The sequence below is a fragment of the Diabrotica virgifera genome, chromosome 6 (assembly GCF_917563875.1).
Source record: "Diabrotica virgifera virgifera chromosome 6, PGI_DIABVI_V3a".
Lineage (NCBI taxonomy): Eukaryota > Metazoa > Arthropoda > Insecta > Coleoptera > Chrysomelidae > Diabrotica > Diabrotica virgifera.
Genome location: NC_065448.1, coordinates 15621194 through 15642993, shown reverse-complemented (window position 1 = coordinate 15642993; position 21800 = coordinate 15621194). Strand labels below are relative to the sequence as shown.

The following is a 21800-nucleotide window of genomic DNA, read 5'->3' as shown; positions in this document are numbered from 1 at the left end:
TAGAACAACATGAAGTCCTGATTCAAGGGGAGCCATCAACAATCAACATCGAAGACACTAAAAAAGCTGTATCAACAAACTATTCGAGATACTAACAGAAGTTTTCAATAGGCACTTGCATGGAGAACCAGTGCCACAAAGTTGGAAAGAAGGATGGATTACATCTATCCATAAGAAAGGAAATAAGGAAAATTGCAATGACTATCGGAGTATAACTGTTACGAGTACGCTTAGCACATTATATGGAAGAATTATAAAAGAACGCATATGCGAAGAATACCGCCCTTTTGAGTCAGAAGAACAAAACGGATTCAGAGCAGGACGATCCACAATAGATAGTATTTTCTGCTTATCCCAAATACTCGAGAAAAGAACACCGAGATCTCGAGAAGTGCATTTACTTTTAGTCGATTTAACAAAAGCATATGACACCGTGCCTGTTGCGAAGTTGTGGAAAGTATTGGAGAAAACCAGTATCAGCGTTACACTAATCGATGCTATTAAAGAGCTATATAAGAACACAATAGCAAAAGTTAAAATAGGAAAAGAGGTGTCTAATGGTTTTCAGGTAACAAAAGGACTGAAGCAAGGTTGTTGTTTATCTCCCATACTGTTCAACAGATATATCGATGAAGCACTCAGGCACTGGAAGAAGAAGTGTAAAGGGATGGGGCTATCTATTGGGGATGAAACGTTATATACGTTGCACTATGCAGATGACCAGGTAGTTATTGCCCAAGACAAAGAAGACCTGGAGTATATGGCTAGAAAACTAATGGAAGAGTACAAAAAATAAGGCCTCGAAGTAAATGTCCAAAAAACACAATATCTTTGCGTAGGAGGAGAAAATACTGCAGATGACCTCGACTTAGAAGATGAAACTATTAAGAAATGTGACCAATGTACATATTTGTGCGTTGAATTCAGTATTATGGCAAAAAAATATAAGACCGGAAACGAAAAAACGAATATATAATACCATATTAAAACCAGTAATCGTCTATGGCTCAGAAGTGTGGCAGTTATCACAAAAACTTAAAGGTAACCTATTGGCAGTTGAAATGGATTTTTGGAGGAGAGCAGCGGGAAAGTCTAGATTAGAACATGTGAAAAATGAGGACATCAGGAGATAAATGAAAGTACAAAGATCAATTATAGAAGACATCGAAAAACAACAACTAATATGGTACGGACATGTTAGACGTATGGGGGAAGAAAGACTACCCAAAAAGATATTAGAATGGGTACCACCAGAGAAAAGAAAACGAGGACGACCACCAACAAAATGGATCCAAGGAATCTCAAAAGCAATGTCAGCAAGAAATCTATCTGAAGAAGACTGGCAGAATAGACAGGCTTGGCGAACGGGAACCCAAAGGCGTATTACGCTGTGAACGGGATATATATATAATTTTTTTTCAGGCCCCCCTTAGGTAACGAACTCTCCTGTATTGAGATCCAAAATATGGTAGGGGTACACTTACAGGGTATAAGGTTTCTCCCCATGTGATAATCTGACGCGCGCGAGTAACTGCAAAAATCCCCGCGTGGGCTCCTCTGCCATTATTATTATGACAGAAAGAACCTAAATCAAAGTTTAAAGCCCTCCCTACAAGATCCTAAAGAAATGTGTGTCATTAATTGATTACTAAGCTGTTATTGTTAATTATTAACAATGAGTGCTAAACGCATATTGAGGCGACCGTCAACGTGAGTGCGAGTGAGATACACCATTGGACGGCCGGAATAATGCATATCTTTCTCACTCATTATTGACGACCGCCTAATACGCGCTTAGCGCTCATTGTGAATATTTAAAAGAACAGTTGAGTAATAAAATAATGACAAAAATTTCTTCAGGATCTTGTAGGTGGGCTTTAAACTTTGATTTGGTCACTTTCTGGCTTTCATAATAATAATTTTTAACCGAGTTGTTATGCATTGAAAATGGCCATTTTCGCGTTTTTCAAATTTTAAATCGCGTATAACTCGACAACAATCAATTTTCGAAAAAAATCACAACAGACCTTTTTTGCTCACAATGGCCCAAGAAATCTAAAAAAATTGTTCGAAGTGAAAAAAAAAATATTTTTTGAATTGGTTTAAAACACATTGTTTAAACAATTTTCCGAAGGTGGTACCTCATGGCGCCCTGTGGATTTGTTATAAGAACCTCTTTTTGAGTAAGTTTGTACAAAAAAACGAATCGGAATAATTTACCTAATGGGGGTGAACATACAGCCTGGACTATAATGTGATTTAATGCTAAAGCATTCAGGTAGATCGGTGATTTGGTGCGTTGGCACTAGTTGGCAGGTGGCATATACATTTTACATTTTAGTTTGGTTATTATATTTTAATATACGTACAGTTAGGTACTGCTTAAAAGTGTATGTTTCCTCATACAATTTTTATAGTGATTTCACTTTTTGGGTGCAAAGTTATTATTGGTGTATTTATAATATATAAAATCGAGTTTGATCAAATATGGAAGCACAACAAGAAATTGACGAGGACACGTGTAAAATAGAAATAGTGGATAATCACCTAGATGATGCTCTTTTGGAAGGCTTTAAATGTGAAATTCAGGAAGAATCAAATACTGAAGAACAACATGGGAATAAAACTAATCCATTCAAAGAAAACCAAGAAACTGAAAAAGGTTAGTAACAAAATATGTAAATCCTGTATTTTAAGGGAATACTTATAATAGTCCTGTCGCCAGGGGGGGTACAACGGCATCCTTAATTCAGATGGACTTACCCAAGTTTTTTTTATATATTTTGACCCGTAGAATACGAATTTTTTGGGTAACAGTTGATCCGGATGTCGATAAGATTGTTATAGACAAAGAACTTGAGGAATTACATAACAGCGATTTCTCGCAAAACAAAACATATTTTTGTATTTTTTGGGTCATTTTAAGCAAAAAATATTCCTACAAGTTTTTTCGTAGAATGCATAGTTTTCGAGATAACCGCGGTTGAACTTTCAAAAAATCGAAAAATTGCAATTTTTGAACCCGAATAACTTTTGATTAAAAAATAAAGTAGCAATTCTGCTTACCACCTTTGAAAGTTTAAGTCAAATTATATCGGTTTTGATTATTTGCATTGCTAAAAATTAATTTGTTTACTGCTGAACCAAGCTATAAACACATAGTGTTTCCCGTGCCTAATACATGCGTTTTAACGCATGCTACGTAGAAATTGCCTCGCTTGCACTTGCAGCTACTCTACCTACTCGTTCGATTTTAAATGAGAAATCATTGAAAACATCACTCACGCACTAGGTGTTTATAGCTTTGTTTACCAATAAAATAATAAATTTTTAGCAATGAAAATAATCAAAACCGATATAATTTGACTTAAACTTTCAAATGCGGTAAGCAGAATTGCTACATTATTTTTTCAAAATCAAAAGTTATTCGGGTTCAAAAATTGCAATTTTTCGATTTTTTGAAAGTTCAACCGCGGTTATCTCGAAAACTATGCATCATACGACAAAACTTGTCAGAGCATTTTTTGCCGAGAATGACCCAAAAAATACAAAAAAATGTTTTGTTTTGCGAGAAATCACTGTTATGTAATTCCTCAAGTTCTTTGTCTATAACAATCTTATCGACATCCGGATCAACTGTTACCCAAAAAATTCGTATTCTACGGGTCAAAATAAATAAAAAAAACTTGGGTAAGTCCATCTGAATTAAGGAGGCCGTTGTACCCCCCCTGGCGACAGGACTATAACACAGAATTTCAAATTAAATACTTGTTAATTAAGACTAATCTAATTTACAGTCAACAGTCATCATTCTCTTTTCTTTTCTCCCTATGCGGGCCAGGCTTCATTAATTACATTTTTTCGTTTGTTTCTATCTTGGGCCTTGGGTCCTATCAATATCAATCTCCTTTACCGTCTTGTCCTGCCTGGTGTTTCCCAAGGTCTTCTTTGATCTTGCTCTACTACTTTTCCCAGGAACTCACATATCTGCAATTCTTCGTATAAGGTAGAATTTATACTTATATTTAAACTTTACAAAATTTTCTCTTCAGCTTCATTGGAATTGTTATGTCACACAACACACCATTCGTTTCCTCCCACTTCATCCATCCAGCCCTAATGCTATTGCATGCATCTCCATATATTTCTCTATTACTCTGTAATGCCGATCCTAGGTACATACTTGATTTATTTTAATAACCTAGTTATTAAAGATTAAAAATTTAAATTTTTCGTGAAAAAAATGTACATGTTTTATTTAAAAAAAAAAGAATTTTTCAAATTTTCGTAAATTTTATTTTCTTTGTTAATAACCCCAAAAATACTCGATATACGTAAAAAATCATGCAGGATATGGAAATTTTGTTTTATTAGCAAATATTTTACTTGTTTTTATTTGTGTAAGATAAAAAAAATATGAAAAAAAAAATTTTAAGAAACGCTTTTCTTTAGTTACGAGTGACTAAAATTAAAAATATTATAAAAAAATCAACTAAAAAGCAAAAAATAAAAAAAAAATTGAAAAAATCTACCACATCCGTCAAAGAAAAGCGTGGCGCGTGTTCATCGAATAAACGGTTTTCGCCCCACGCTTTTCTTTAACGAATGTGTTAGATTTTTTCAATTTTTTTTATTTTTTGCTTTTTAGTTGATTTTTTTATAATATTTTTAATTTTAGTCACTCGTAACTAAAGAAAAGCGTTTCTTAAAAATTTTTTTTCATATTTTTTTATTTTTTACTTTTTAGTCTTACACTTTTCAAACATTAAAATATATCGTCATGTTTATTAAAATATGTATATAAAACATATGATGTACAAACATAAAAAGTAGTCGGAATCGGCAAAAAATTTGAAACTTTATTGTTTATTTATGAAGCATAACGTAAACAATTAACGTAAAAAGTGAAATTATGTATTGTTCATATCATTAGCTATACAATCCGTAAAAGTTTCAAGTTTTTACATTGTAAAAAACAAGAGAATTTACGCGTTTTCCATTAAGATCGTTTTTTTTTATTTAAACAATTAACAAACAGAAACAATTTTTTTATTGACTATTCGTGTATTGTTCCCGCGAATGCATATGTCTGCAAATTTTCATTCATTTGCATTGAAGAAAAGGCAGTCAAATTAACGTCTAAAAATTTGACGCAAACTATTGAACTAAATAAAAGCGTTTAAAAAAGCCGAGATAGCAACGTTTAAAGCAGGGGTGGGCAAAAGCCGGCCCGCGGGCCGGATCCGGCCCTTTTGCTTACTTTATCCGGCCCGTTGAGAAATCGCGCAAGCAATTTTTTAAGAGCATAGGCGCAATACTTTTTAAATGCATTCATTTTTTTCGAATCCTGAGAAAACTAATAAGTATTTTTGAAAAATTTAAACGCTGAATGAAATATTACATTATTGCCGAGGGCCGAAAGTCCCTGAAAACTTCTCTGTTTATTTTAATAAGTCACAAGGATGAAAAAAAAAGAGAAAATTTAATGTGTTTTTTAATTTCAAATATCTCATTCAAAAGAAACTGTTTGTTTATTCTAAGGAATTTTCGGTCCTCGGTAATCTTTCCTTCTGCGTTTAAATTTTTCAAAAATCTTTTTTCATTTTCTCAGGATTTGAAAAAAGGAATGCATTTAAAAAGCGTTGGTCCGCAATTTTGCGCATACGCTCTTCATCTCTTTTATGCGATTTTGTTGAAATTAATAGTATTAGTGTTCGTAGTGATCAATGAAATGAATCTCTATCTTCAGCTTTTCTTAAAAGCGTCTGTGTGTTTTAACCCGGTCCAGGCGCGAATATTTTTCGGCCATGGTATTTGTCGTCTACCAGGACCCTTTTCCTTCGATTTTACCCTTCATAATCAGCTGCTGCAACAACTTACAACAACGTACTTATCATTTCTAAGTTTGTGCCCTTTCTTCTTGCTGTCTTTCTCCTTTTAACGATATCTCGCCATTTCGTTCGTAATATGATCGGTCCATAGTATTTTCAAAATTCTCCTAAAAAGCCACATCTCAAAAGCTTCCAGCTTTCTCATAAGTCAGGATTAACAATCCAATAAACGAAAATAGAGTGGACATACCATTTTTATTATTATCCCGGTTTTTTATAATGTTCTCTGCCTTCCGGTTCCTAGTTTCCAGCTCCGTTCTGAATGCCACAGAGCTAGGATTATTTCGGCCCTCCTCTTTAAAGTTTGTTTTGGCAGCCTGTCGTCGTCCATTCTTTCTACATGACCATACCAGACCAGTTGTCTCCTTTGAATTTCGTCGACGATGGTTGACTTGACATAACGCTTTACCATTCGATATCAGATTTGCAGATTGAAGCTTTGGTTACTCAGAAATTTCCTTATCTTCATAAAGGTTGCTCTTGAATTTCTGAAATTCATTTTTTATCTGGATCCTTGTTATGGCTTAATATAATGGACCACATTAAAAATTTCGTAATTTTACTGGGAACAAATGGCTCACATATACACCCATACCCAACTATGACAATTTATATTATTATCTATTATTAACAGTCAAAATGTCTTTGTCCAAATTCTTTAAAATGATACTTATAGTATTGTTGTCAAAAAATTCCCTGTGCAGAGAAAAACATCCACCAAAAACATTAGCGTGTGCGCCGCGTACATATTGGATATGGCATAGGTTTCCGGCCCGGGAGACATTTTGAAAATTTCATTTTGGCCCACGTTTAAAAGTATTTGCCCACCCCTGGTTTAAAGCCTAAATTTTACTGCGAGAACCATGTAAGCGGGGCCCTTTAACATTTTATCTTAAAAAAATAAAGGATTTAAATTATTAAATTTAATACGATCTTATAGTCCTTAAAATTACATTTCAAATGGTTTTTAAATAAACCTTAGATATTAAAAATTTACTGAGTTATTTAACAAAAATAATGCCATTTTTTTGTAAAAATTTTTGGAGCATAAATTTTGATGCGATCATCTAATCTGGAGCTCATTTGATAGGTATTTCTAAGTACTTTGACAAGTGTGTAGTACGTATATGTTATAAAATGCATCGTTTTCCCGTTATTTAAGCTTGAATACTTAGAGTTGAGTACTCGTCGAGAAAAATCTACAGTGCGTCCATAAAGTAATGCATAAATTCATTATTTCGTAAACCGGCAATTTTATGAAAAAATCCTGAAACAGATCGATTTTTATTTTTAAATTATAATTTTTTGGCATATATATCATACTAGTGACGTCATCCATCTGGGCGTGATGACGTAATCGATGATTTCTTTAAATAAGAATAGGTGTCATGTAATAGCTCATTTAATAGGGTATTCAATTATCTATTCAGTAGTGTAAACCATAATTATACAGCGTGTTCAATTGGGAAAAAAGAAGAATTTATGTAATTTATTTCATTTAAAATACGTTCTACTGTTGTTAAATGTTAAAGCTGCCACCCACCGGCCTCTTGGCATTTTGAACACTTCGTTTAAGCGAAAATCAATGTTTATTTGTCAAATAAAATTGTTTTTTATTTTCTGACAGCAGTAAAATGTATTTAGAATTAAACAAATTACATACATTCATCTTTTTGTGTCAATTAATTTAATTAAAAAAAATATGTTGGCCACCCTGTATAAATAATTATGGCAATGTTTATATTATTGAATAGAGAATTGAATAATCTTTCAAATGAGCTATCACATGACCCCTATTCTTATTTAAAAAATCATCAATTACGTCATCACGCCCAGATGGATAACGTCACTAGTATTATATGTATGCCAAAAAATCATAATTTAAAAATAAAAATCGACCTGTTTTGGGACTTTTCCTTAAAGTCGCCGGTTTACAAAATAACGAATTTATGCGTTACTTTATGGACGCACTGTATAATTTCAATTGCCTATAACTTTGACTTCATATTAAAAGGTTTTTCGAGTAAAGAATTTATTCGATTTTTTATTAGCTTCAATTTTTATTATTATAACTTTTTTTGTAAAAACTTCGAGTTTTGAGTTATTTATGAAAAAATTCTTTAAACATGCATTTGTTTCACGAAAAATTAAAATCTTTGATGTTTAATAACTTAAAAAGTATTGATTTATTTTCATAACTTGATAAAACTAATTTTGCCTATAATTTTTCCTTCTATCGATTTATGGGGATATTTTTAATAAAATAATTTTCACCCCCGAGACAGGGGGGCATCCAAACCCAGGGTAAAAGCGCAAGTAGGCACCATGTCACTTTTGTTTCTTGAGGTATCGTCTAACTACTCACCAATTTCCATGCAAATCGATGGAGGTTCAACGAATTTGAAGGTAATAGCTCATCTCGTCGGCCTAATATGAAAAATGCAGAAGTCCACAATATTCAATTTTAGACTTTTGATATCATCTGCTGTTAGCATTATCCAAAAGCTACCTCCGGCTCTGTTTTCTATTAATATAGTTTACTAGATTTTGCTAAAATTGTGATAATGAAATTTGCATAATAAGTCCATTAATGTTTTAAACCATATGAAATCTGCATAAGTTCCTCAAGTTCGCTCGTGTAGTGGCCAAACCGTTCAAACATATCAGTGCTTTTCTGATGTTCATACAATAAAAAGTCCTTTTATTGTAAACGGGTGAGTATCTACAGGGTACAGATTAAAATGATAAACAAATTGATTACTAAAAACGCGAATTTCAATTATTTAGGGACTTATGCAATTTTCACATTATATTTAGTTTATTTTATATTTGATATATTTTTTATATTTTATATTAGTTTATTTTATATATATGACTTATGCAATTTTCACATTATATCTCACATTGTATTTAGTTGTATACTGTATTGTTAGATACTAGTTGTATCTCCAATTTTAAAATTTTCTAGTTTGCTCTTTTATATGGGTTCGGGTTCTTATACAATTATTAATGTACCGAACGAAGTTAGAAAGCAGTAAGCGTTCATTCCTTGGTCTGGTAGACTATTAAAATTGCAGTAACTCAACTTGTTGTGAGGCATTCCTTAGTTAAAAGGCAGTAAGTACCTTATACAGTCAAACCCGCTTATTAGAATACCTTTTAAAGGAATATCCCGGTTTAAGGAATAGAAACTTGAGGTACCGAAACGTTTCTACTAGCGACCAATAATCAGTTATTAGAATATCCTGGTTAGAGGAATATTTTGATTGGCACGAAGGCTATTCCAATAAGCGGGTTCAACTGTACTAGTAAACTTACATTTTTGTGAAAATAAACTTACGTGCATAGAAATCGGCCCGCCTAAAAATTTGGTCATTTTTGAAGTCTCGTATTTCCTAAACCTGTTAACCGATTTAAGTGATTTTTTTAATATGTTATAGCCTTATTCTTCAACAATATCGCTGTAATAATATTATTGTTAAGCAGGTAAGTGTTATTTTATACCGGGTGTAATAATGATAGTGTGTTTTTTCCTCAAAGTTCGGAACACCCTGTGGAATATTCTAGCATATAATATAAAATATTGAAATTAAAACTCAACTGTAGCCTTAGATTTTCTTAACATTTTGCTTTTTGACTCATTCGCTTATGTTGGATAATAAAAAAGTTAGGTATTTTAACAACTAGCAACGTTCTTCATCGATACAGGGTGTTTCTAAATAAGTGCGACAAACTTTAAGGGGTAATTCTGCATGAAAAAATAATGACCGTTAGGTTTATAATCATATGTTCGCATATGCTTCGTTTCAGAAATACGGGATGTTGAATTTGTTCGTATAATATGACGATTTATTTATTGCTCTAAAACCGATGAGATATACAAATGAAATTGGGTAGGTTTTAAGAGGTAATTATTTCGCATTTTTTGGCATACAGTTAAGAATTTTATATTCACCATTGGCGTGCATACGGGTAATATGACCGGGTAATATGACCTTAAAATATAAAATAAACAGGAAGGAATCTGTCATATATCAACAACACCTTAAATTTCTAGCGGAACCGGCCATCTTGAACGTCTGTGGATGACTCATAAGTTTTTGTCAACAAGGTAGAAGGTGTTTGTGTATTGGATCAGTTGTGTGCATAGGCGTACCATCTGGTAAAGCTCCTGTATATGCAATCAATTAACTGAAGTTATTAGTATAATAATATGTCATTTAACTGACTTTTCAACAAAATATTATATTAATACGTATTTTCTCTTGATCTATAGCTGTTTGTTTAACACCAAAGATGTAATAAAATCGTTAAGAATTTCTTTTCTTCTCTCTTTCAAAGGTACGTCACTGGAGATAGAAAGCAAATCTGACAGCTGATCGCCGTTTGCAACCTCCTTTCTGGCTCGAAGTCATTTCGCATTGTACTCCTTCCTGGTTTATTTATATTCTAAGAATATGACCCGTACGCACGCCAATGGTGAATATAAAATTCTTAATTGTATGTCAAATATGCGCAATAACTACCTCTTAAAACCCACCAAATTTCATTTGCATATCTCAACCGGTTTTAGAGCAGTAAATAAATCGTCAGTTTGTAAAAAAAAATTCAACATCCCGTATCTCGAAAACGAAGCATTTGCGGACATATGTTTATAAATGAAACGGTCATTATTTTTCATGCAAAATTTCCTCTTAAAGTTTGTCGCACTTATTCTGAAACACCCTGTATTGATGAAGAATGTTGCTGGTTGTTAAAATACCTAACTTATTTATTATCCAACATAATCGAATTAATCAAAAAGCAATATGTTAAGAAAGCCTAAGGCTACAGTTGAGTTTTAATTTCAGTATTTTATATACGCTAGAATATTCCACAGGGTGTTCCGAACTTTGAGGAAAAACCACACTATCATTGTTACACCCGGTATAAAATAACACTTACCTGTTTAGCAATAATATTATTACAGCGATATTGTTGAAGAATAAGGCTATAACATATTAAAAAAATCACTTAAATCAGCCAACAAGTTTAGGAAATACGAGACTTCAAAAATGAACAAATTTTTAGGTGGGCCGATTTCTATGCACGTAAGTTTACTTCCTTCTTGCTTAGGATGGCAGTATACGAGTTATGCCAAGTTAGTTTTCTCTCTCTCTCTCTCTCTCTCTCCTGTAAAATCAGGTGTTTTGGACTTCATTTTTCACATTAGGTTGACGATATCAACCTTCAGTGACACAATATTTTTTGGTGCTCATATGCCAGTATTGAATGCATTGAGATACACATTAAAAAACAGAAACACGGGTTTGTAAATCTTCTTCTGTTCCTTATACTTGTTGATGGAGCTGTCTCTCCATCTTTTTGGTGGTCTTTCCGGTGGACACTTGCCTGCTGGTTTTCCTTCTAGCGCAATTCTTGGTAGTGTGTGCTCCTCCATTCTCTTCGTCTTTGCTTACCCCATCTTACTACATCTTGCACGCCACATTGTTCCCTGATTATGTTGTTTCGTATTCTATTTCTTCTTGTCTTCCCTGCTATTGCTTTTAGTGTCTTCATTTCGGCTGTTCGTTTTTTTTTATTTATTAAACACCAATAAGATGCTTAAGGACATTACAATCTGATCAAATAATGTGATCAATGAGCAACTTATGTCTAACCTAAATTACTACTAAAAAACTTAAGACTAAGGACAAACTCGATAGTACCCCCTAGGTTCTGTTAATATATTGCACAAATTTTAACTTGTACCATCACTTGCACCGTGCACTATTTTTCACTTAACTAACTCGAAGGGTTTCTTCCTCTTGAGTCTTCTAGCTAGATCCGTGTTGTCGAGGAGCTGGATGGCCTCAACATTGACGTGTTGAAGAAGTCGTTGTTCGTGACTCTTGGCAATTTTTTCTATAGTCTTGTTAACAGTATCCATGTCTAGGTCCCTATGGAAATCACTGTTCCTATAGTATCATGGAGCGTTGACAATGCTCCTTAGCACTTTGTTTTGGAATCGTTGAATGATAATTAAATTTGTATTACTAGCGCAGCCCCATAGTTGGATGCCATATGGCCATATAGGTTTTATAATCTGTTTATACAAAAGTATTTTATTGTAGATCAAGAGAGTGGATTGTCTTCCCAATAGCCAATACATTTTTTTATACTTCATGTTAAGCTGTTCTCGTTTCTTTTTAACATGGACCTTCCAGCGTAGCCTAGCGTCTAGTGTAATACCAAATACTTTGCGGTGTCGGCATATGGTATCTGAGTATTATTTAAGTTAACAGGAATGTATTGATGTTTCTTGTTTGTAAAATTTATATGCACTGACTTCATTTCGTTTAATTTAATTCGCCAGCGTTTAGTCCACTCGTTAAGTCTGTTAAGAGATATTTGTAATTTTCTTGCTGCTTCTTCATGGTCTTCACCTACGGCTAAGACAGCAGTGTCATCAGCAAAGGTAGCTATTGTATTATGTTTTACTTCAGGGATATCACTAGTGTATAATAGGTATAGGACCGGTCCTATCACACTACCTTGTGGTACCCCTGCATTGATTTCCTTTAGTTCCGAGTAGGCTTCTTCTTGCTTAACTCTAAAAACTCTCTCTGATATATAAGATTCCAATAATTCTGTGTATTGTCTTGGCAAAATCCTGCTTAATTTGTACTTAAGTCCTTCGTGCCATACCTTATCAAAAGCTTGCGCCACGTCGAGGAAGACAGCGGAGCAAACTTTCTTTCCTTCTAGCGACCTCTCTTTTATATCCGTTATTCTATGGACTTGGTCGATAGTTGAATGACTTTCTCGAAACCCAAACTGGTGTGATGGAATTAGAGCCTTAGCATCTATGAGAGGTTTCAACCTTTTCAGCAAAAGCTTCTCGTACAGCTTTGAAATTACGGGTAGCAATGAAATCGGTCTGTACGATGATACTGTATTTGGTTGTTTTCCAGGTTTAAGGATCATTATGACCTCAGCCACTCTCCATATCTTGGGAATATATCTTAATCTGAACGAGGCATTTATGAGATATGTCAGTTTTACTATGGCTTTTCTAGGAAGTTGTTTTAAGATTACCCCAGTAATTAAGTCAAACCAAGGTGCTTTCCTGGGATTGATGTTTGATTTAATTTCGTCGGCCACTTCTTTTGGGGTGACTAGTTTAATTTCACCTTCTTCCTGTGTGGCATTTTCCCATTGCAGTGTGTTATCACCTTCATTTGGCTGGAATGTTTCCTCGAGATATTCAGCAAATTTATTAGCCTTCTCTAAATTGCTTTTTGCCCAGCTTCCATCTGTATTTCTTAGTGAGGAATTTTGCATTATCGGTCGTTTTAATTTCTTAGTGGCTCTCCAGAGGGAATAATCAGTTGTGCTATCATTTGTCAATTCTCTTAGATAGTTACTAATTGATTCGTTTTTATTTTTTTTTTATTTCTCTTTTAAGCTGTTGTGTAGCAATATTTAGTTTTGTTTTATCAGATGGAGCTCTAGAGCGTTGCCAGATCCTTCTGAGTTTTCTTTTCTCTTCGATTAGCTTTCTAATTTCTTTAGGGTAATTATTACCTTTAACTCTATGAATCAGTTCAGGTGAGTTATTCCAAGCGGCTTGTTGAACTTGTTTAACAAAACATTCCGTTTCTTCATCAAGTTCATATCTAGTTTTTAGTGAAACTTTGAGATTTATTGTTTCTTCTAAGTGAAGCTGAAAACTCCGCCAATCTGTTAGCCTATTAGTCAGTTTAGGAGGTGGCTGGCTTTGAATAACAGTATCGCTAACTTTGAGAAGGATGGGTGAATGATCGGAGTTCATGTCCCAAGCTTCTTCAATATGTAAATAATTAACAGAAATATTTCTAGTTATAAAAAAATCAATCAGGTCTGGAATTTTGTTGGAATCAGTATGCCAATAAGTCGGTTTACCTGTTGAAAGTGTTTCACATTTTAATTGCTTAACTGCCTGCAGAGTTCCTTCCCCTTTGTTGTAATTATCCTAGAACCCCAATGGGTGTGCTTGGCATTAAAATCACCACCAATTATAAATCTTTTGCCATGTCTATTCAAAAATTCTAGATATTGATCTTTTTTGAGGTTATGTTTTGGTGGAGAGTAGACAGCGGTAACGATAAGCTCAAAAGATTTTGTTTTAACACATACTGAAGTAACTTGGAACATTTCTGTTTTGTAGCATATTTCTTGATGATGTCTAATTGTTTCTTTTATTATGATATAGCACTACCACCTCTGGCTGTATTATCCGGATGTAAGGTATGGTATACTTTAAATCCTTTAAAATGAATGTAGGTTTCATTTGTAAAGTGTGTTTCAGAAATGAGACAAATGTCTATTTTTTCAATGTCTAGGACAGTCTGCAGTTCTTGTTGATGCTGCAGTAGTCCATTTGCATTCCATTCCATTATCCTCAGACTATCTGGCATTAAAATTCTTAGGAATAGCTCCTTTGGTGCTATATTCTAATCTAGTAATGCGCTCATCCATTTTGGTCAATGTTTCCAGTATTTGTTGGAGAGTGTTCTCAATGTTAGAGCTGTGTTTTGGGTTAGTACTTTCAATTTCTATATTACCTCTAGCAGCTTGGCTGTAGGTTTTTTTGTTTTCGTTGGTTTTGTATATCGGATTCTGCTGCTGCACCCTTTGTGGTTGTTTAGGTATTGTAGTTCTCTTATTTCGATTGTCTTTTAACTTCTGCATTTCTTTTGCTACCATGCATCCTCTGTAGTTTGCAGGATGACTTTCTCCACAGTGGACACATTTTGGTTGGGCATTTTTAGGTTTATCACAATCGATAGTCAGGTGCTTTCCGGTACATCTAACACATCGTGGTTGCTTTGCACAATATTTTTACGTATGACCAAAAGCTTGGCATTTTTTGCATTGACGCACGAGTCTGGATTTTCTTAACGGCAAAATCTGAACTGTAACTTGTAATATATCAGAAATTCCGAATATTTTATCGATATTTTCATCGTGTCTGAATGATAACATGAACATATTAAGAGGTTGTTTAGTATTATACTTTAGCTTGGGTGTAGCTTCGATGAGCTTATAGCCACGTCTCCTCATTTCATCGGCTGTTCGTAGCATGCTTTTTCTAACTTTGCTGTGCATTCTCATATATGGGTTATTCCAGACTACATCTCTCAAACATCCGGACATGACTGCGGCCTTATTTTTAATGCATTTTGCTTTCTGCGTGGATATGTTCATATTGAGTCGTCGACATGCTTGGTAGAATTGATAAAGTTGTCTTTGTAAGGTCATCCTCATTCTCTGCAATCAGGGATGTATCATCCGCATAGCACACTATACTGATTCTACTGTGACCGAACCTGTATCCTAGTTGTAGAGATTCCACATCTTCTATTATTTCATCCATTAGCATATTGAATAGAAATCTACTGATGATGCCTCCCTGCCTGATTCCCCCTAGTGTTGGTATGTTGGCCGTAGTGGTGTTGTTGGTTTTAATTTTTGTCTTGTTGTTATTGTTCATTTGTTTTATGACTTCAACAGTGTTTTCTGGTATCCTTTTTTGTTTCATTTTCTTTAATATATCGCTAAGTCTGTCTCTGTCAAATGCTCTCGTTAGGTCTACAAAGCAAATATATGCGGATTTGTTATATTCTATCGACTTCTCTTTCACTTGTTTCATGACAAATATTGCGTCCGTCGTCGACCTGTCTTTTCTGAATCCTTGCTGTTCTTCCCTGTTCTTTATCTGTGATTCCCATTTATCCTTGAGTATCCCTGTGAATAACTTCATTGTCGTATTTAAGAGTGTTATTCCTCTGTAGTTGTCCGGACATGATCTTTGTCCTTTCTTAAAAATCGGTATTGTGATACTGGTGTGCCAATCTTGTGGTATCTCTGCTCTGTCTAAGATTTTGTTAAGCAATGTTGTGAGACAATGAGTGAGTTTCTGACCGCCGTATTTCAGCAGTTCGTTCGGTATTCCATCAGTACATGGAGATCGTCTATTCTTTAGGATCTTCATTCTCGATTCTACTTCAGTTACTTTAGTGATATGCCTGTCTTCTGTTTTGTAATCGTGTTCGTCATTGGCTTCTACACCTTTGTAGAGTTCTCTGAAATATTTTTCCCATGCCTCAGTCGGTATCCCCTTTGTCTGTACAAATTCATTTACTGGTTTTTTTCTGTTTTTTAGCATTTTCCAAACTTTCCTCTGTGCGCCATAGATGAAGTGATCCATGTCACTTTTGAACTTGATCAAATGCTTTCTGTTTATTGCTTTTATTCGCGAATTTATTCTGTTTCTGGTTTCTATATAGATGGCGCGTTGTTCCTGCATTCCGGTGCTTTTGTAACACAGCATTATTTCTTTTTTTGTTCTGCGAGTTCCTAGACTTCTCGACAAAACCATGGTTTGTTGTTTCTTAATGCGCTAGTGTTGGTTTTTCTGGTTTCTAAATCATTACATATATTATATTATATTATATTATAGTATATTATATTATAGTATATTATATTATAGTGAGTTTAATTTTTAGATTGTCCCCAAGAGAATAACATGGAAATTATGGAGACACTAGATGAACATTCATTTCTGGAAGAAAATGACGTGAATGCACATGCCGAAAGAAAAACATTAAACAAAAGTGTGAAAGTTGTGACTGCAAAAAAACTTCACAAGTGTGAAATTTGTTTTAAGCAATTTAGTCAGGAAGGTAATTTGAAGAGACATTTGAGGGTGCACACTGGGGAAAAACCTCACAAGTGTGAAATTTGTTTTAAGCAATTTAGTCAGGAAGGTAATTTGAAGAATCATTTGAGAGTGCACACTGGAGAAAAACCTCACAAGTGTGAAATTTGTTTGAAGCAGTTCACTAAGGCAAATAATTTGAAAGTACATCGGAGAGTGCACACTGGAGAAAAACCTTTCAAGTGTGAAATTTGTATAAAACAGTTTATATCTATTCAGAATTTGAAAGAACATTTGAGACTGCACACTGGAGAAAAAAATCACAAGTGTGAAATATGTTTTAAACAGTTTTCTCGAAAACCTGATTTGAATGGACACATGAAAATTCACACTGGAGAAAAACCTCACAAGTGTAAAATTTGTTTTAAGAAATTTATTACCGCAAGTCATTTGAAATCACATTTGAATGTGCATACTGGAGCAAAAGCTCACAAGTGTGAAATCTGTTTTAAGAAATTTAATCACGGAAGTAATTTAAAAAGACATTTGAGAGTGCACACTGGAGAAAAACCTCACAAGTGTGAAATTTGTTATAAGAAATTTAGTGAAGCAAGTAGTTTGAAACCACATTTAAGAGTACATACTGGACAAAAACCTCACAAGTGTGAAATCTGTTTTAAGCAATTTAGGGAAGCAGGTAATTTGAAAGCACATTTGAGAGTGCACACTGGAGGAAAACCTCACAAGTGTGAAATTTGTGATAAGCAATTTAGTAAAGCAAGTAGGTTGAAACTACATTTGAGAATACATACTGGAGAAAAACCTCACAAGTGTGAAATTTGTTTTAAGCAGTTTAGGGAAGCAGGTACTTTGAAACTACATTTGAGAGTGCACACTGGGGAAAAACCTTATAAGTGTGAAATTTGTTTTAAGCAATTTAGGCAAGCAAGTGATTTGAAAGGACATTTGAGAGTGCATACTGGAGAAAAACCTCACAAGTGTGAAATTTGTTTTAAGCAATTTTCTAAAACAGGTGATTTAAAAAGACATTTGAGAGTGCACACTGGAGAAACATCATACAAGTGTGAAATTTGTTTTAAAGAATTTAGTGAAGCATATACTTTGAAAAAACATTTGAGAGTGCACACTGGAGAAAAACCTCACAAGTGTCAAATTTGTTTTAAACAATTTAGTGAAGCAGGTAGTTTAAAACTACATTTGAGAGTGCACACTGGAGAAAAACCTCACAAGTGTGAAATTTGTTTTAAGCAATTTAGTCAAGCAGGCAATTTGAAAACACATTTGAGAGTGCACACTGGAAAATCAACTTACAAGTGTGAGATTTGTTTTAAGCAATTTTCTAAAACAAGTACTTTAAAAAATCATTTGAAAATACACGCTAAAGAAAAAGTGTATGAATGTGAAATTTGTTTGGAGGAATTTACTGAAAGACGTAATTTGAAAACACATTTGAAAGTGCACTCTAAAGCGTCGTTTAAACACAACGACAAGTCACAGCAACTAGTTGTGATGACAAGTTGAAACGCTGTTTAGACGCTGCGATTCAATGCGATACCACCTTCAACCCAACTCCAACTTTGATAAGTTGTGCGATGCACCGTTTACACACAATGATAAGTTGCAACAACTCGATTGACCTTGATAAGTTGTTTGATTTATCGCTGTGTTTAAACGATCCTTATAGAAAAGTATTGACATTTGTTCTAAGCGGTTCTATGACACCTCGTAACGCGGCAGTTCGTAGCGGCGACACTTCGTAACGGCGACAGTTTGTAACTATACATATTCCTAACGGAACAATTCATAACGCCGGCGCAGTCATTTATTTATTTTTTTCAAATTTAGTATTATTGAATTTATACAAAAATTTATTTTGCATACATCCCTACTATATTAAAAGTAATGGTACTGTTTTTAAGACCACTTCTTGTTAAATATATTTCACACATTTTTAATATAGGTATTCTTTTTAATATGACAACTAAAGATTTTTTTTAATTTTTTTAATTTTAATAATTATCACTTTAAAGTAGTAAAACTAAAGGCGCAAAAAGAATGACACAAAATAAAGACAGTTTAATAATGATAATACTGTATTTACTCTAATAATTTACATTACTAGATTATGTTTATTTTAAGACATAATATTAAAAATATAATTATTAACTATTTAGATGGGAAATAAGCCACAATTAAATTGAAAAAACTAATTTTATTAACGTTTCGATCCAAAAATCGGGTATCGTTGTCAAAATACAAAATACTGTATTTTGGTATTTTGACAACGATACCCGATTTGGGCATCGAAACGTTAATAAGATTAGTTTTTTTCAATATAATTGTGGCTTATTTCCCATCTAAATAGTTAACAATTAAAAAATGTCACAAGGAAATAGCTTCAGAACAACATTAAAAATATAATGTCTCCACGAAATTTGAAATGTGTCAAAAATGTTTATCCTGATAATGGTTCGTTAAATTTATGATTGTATTTAACTAATTTCAATTGTATTTAACTGTAATAAAAGTTAGTTTTCAGTAGTAATAACCCAAGGACATTGATAATTGTTCGAAAAATTTTTATAACAGATTTCGAAAGCTTGTTGCTTGGAAACAGACCGACGCCGTAGGCGGAGGTCTGTTGCCTGTAAGCAACAAGCTTGAGAAAGTTGTTAAAAAATTTTTGAGCATTTATCAATGTTCGAAGGTTATTCGGATAGAAAATTTTTTGCTGGTTATGAAAAAAAAATACTGAGCAATTTTTGTGTAAATTTTTTTAAATAAAAGCTTACTTGTTAGGTTCCACATGGTTTTGACAGTAGCTTCTTTAAACTCTGTACCATCTTTTCTTCTCATGTTCACAGCCCAATCCTTTAAAATCGACGCCAATTCTTCCACCGTCCGATTTCCATCTAATTCATATTTTCTATCATTGCAAAAGTCCATAAACGCTTTCCATACAAATTTTTTACTGTAAACAGTATTCTTTGGTATATTTGATTCGATAATTTCATTAATATTCTCATCAGTATTACAACCAAATCGTGACATTTTAAAATATTGAATATTTGAAATGTCAAAATCGAAATGAAACGAAATGTAGGTATCCATAGCTACATGATTGAGTGAAAACAGCCCATGGGATCTGTTTTCAGTATAATGTTGGTTTTATTGGTTGTATTCAATCAGATGACCACAAATTAATTGATTTCATTGGATTTCTAATTGAGCAAAAAATTTTCACGTTAACAAAACTAAACAGGATAATTAAATTTTGTCGTTACGAATTGAACCGTTACGAATATGTATGTACATGTACAGTTACGAACTGTTGCCATTACGTTCTGTCGCGTTACGATCTGTCGCCGCTACGAATTGTCCGTTACGATTTGTTGGGTTACGAGATGTCTTGTCACGGTGCAGTTTAGTGAGGCAAAAACCTTAAAAAAATATTTTGGAAAAATAGATTTACTATTATTATTAAAACTGTAAGATTTAGAAACATCTTTATACTTTAAGTAATATGTTCGCTATACTTTTTAGTTTTAAGTTCATGGGCACTGTGTGACACGTTTTTGTCAAGCTTTTAGCGCCATGTTGTATCTTTTAGTTTTTATTAAACTCCTCAAAAAATTGTTTGTGATTTTATTTACACTAAATTAAAATCCTAATCAAAGACATTCAAACAGTGCACACTGTAGAAAAATACCCCACGAAATAAAGCCGAAAAAGCCCTTGAAACATCAAAGGATTACTGCGCCCTATTTTTCAACTGGAATATCTTCATGGAAGTCAACAGAAAAGGTTCACCATCTTCAGGTGTACACTTTTATCTACAAACATTTTAAAATTGATTTGATGAGAATTTTTCCCCATTATTTTTTTCTCCATCTCAAGTAGGGTTGACAACTGACCCAGCTATATCTGAATGAATTTTCTTTTGTAAAAAATCCTTTGTAAAAGGTATAAAATTTTATTAAAATCCCTTTAAGGGCTACATCACACAACGTTTTCGATTTTATTAAAAATCATCATCAGTTTTATTTTTAAACAGGTTGCCAGCTGAGCCACCAAACAAATACTAGGGTAAAAACCCTTTAAATGTTATGTAGTTGCATTAAAGCTGCATACTTGATTAAAACTCCATAGGATCTTCTTCAGGTGCCATCTCCGCTACGGATGTTGGCAAGCATCATAGTTATTTTAATTTTTGAGGCAGTAGCTCTAAATAGTTGTTTTGAGCTGCATCCAAACCATTCTCTCAGTTTCTTCAGCCATGAAATTCGTCTTTTGCCGATGCTTCTTCTGCCATCTATCTTTCCTTGCATTATGAGTCGCAGGATGCCATACTTCTCGCCCCGCATCACATGTCCGAGACACTGTAGTTTCCTTTCTATAATTGTAAGTTCAACTGCCTCCTCTTTACCTATTCTTCTCATCTATTCTCTTCCATAGGATGGATATAGATAAAAAAGAATAATGCTCTTAGGTAAGGTAAGGTACCTTCCAATTAATGTAACCAACTCAATTTACATCCCACGTGTTGGAAAGGTCCATACCTTACCTAAGGGCATTATACTTTTTTATCTATATCCATCCTATGTAGTTTTAATCAAGTATGCACCTTTAATGCAACCACATTACATTTAAAGGGTTTTTACCCTAGTATTTCTTTGGTAGCCCAGCTGGCATCCAACCTGTTTAAAAATAACACTGATGATGATTTTTAATAAAATCGAAAACGATCTGTGATGTAGCCCTTAAAAGGATTTTAATAAAGTTGTATACCTTTTACAAAGGACTTTTTTCCAATTTTTGTGATTGATAGTATGCAGCCAACTACAGGAGAAAAATGTTTTCTTTTCCTTCTGGATTTTTTAATTTTCTTTTCTTTACAATGAAAACTTCGTCTTGTACTTTTAGACAAGGCGAAAACGGCGGGTTCGTTGGAAAAAATATTCCCATGAAATATAATGTCAATATATAAGTTGCTATCGCTAAATTTGACACCTCCTCTAGGTGCATCTCGTTTTATCTTACAATTTAATATGTATTCCATTTTTTGCGCTATTTTGCCGGTAATTAGCGCGCTCATCACTGTATATCAACAATTATAATTTATTCATTCTCAATTACAGGACAATACCTACAAAAACTTTTACTTGAACTTGACTGACATTCCATTTTTATGTTTTTCTTGACATTAC

The 21800-nt window shown here is 33.7% G+C and overlaps 2 protein-coding genes across 3 annotated transcripts in view; both read left to right on the top strand.

The window, feature by feature from the left end:
• The window catches only part of LOC114325370 (potassium/sodium hyperpolarization-activated cyclic nucleotide-gated channel 2), a 571529-nt gene that overhangs the window by 473180 nt on the left and 76549 nt on the right, over nucleotides 1-21800 (top strand). The gene's annotated exons all lie outside the window — the stretch shown is intronic.
• On the top strand, nucleotides 2332-20227 carry LOC126886576 (zinc finger protein 227-like). Its single transcript, XM_050653527.1, has 2 exons — nucleotides 2332-2662; nucleotides 16421-20227. The coding sequence occupies exons 1-2, from the start codon at nucleotides 2488-2490 to the stop codon at nucleotides 18112-18114; spliced, it is 1869 nt and encodes a 622-aa protein (XP_050509484.1). The 5' UTR covers nucleotides 2332-2487; the 3' UTR covers nucleotides 18115-20227.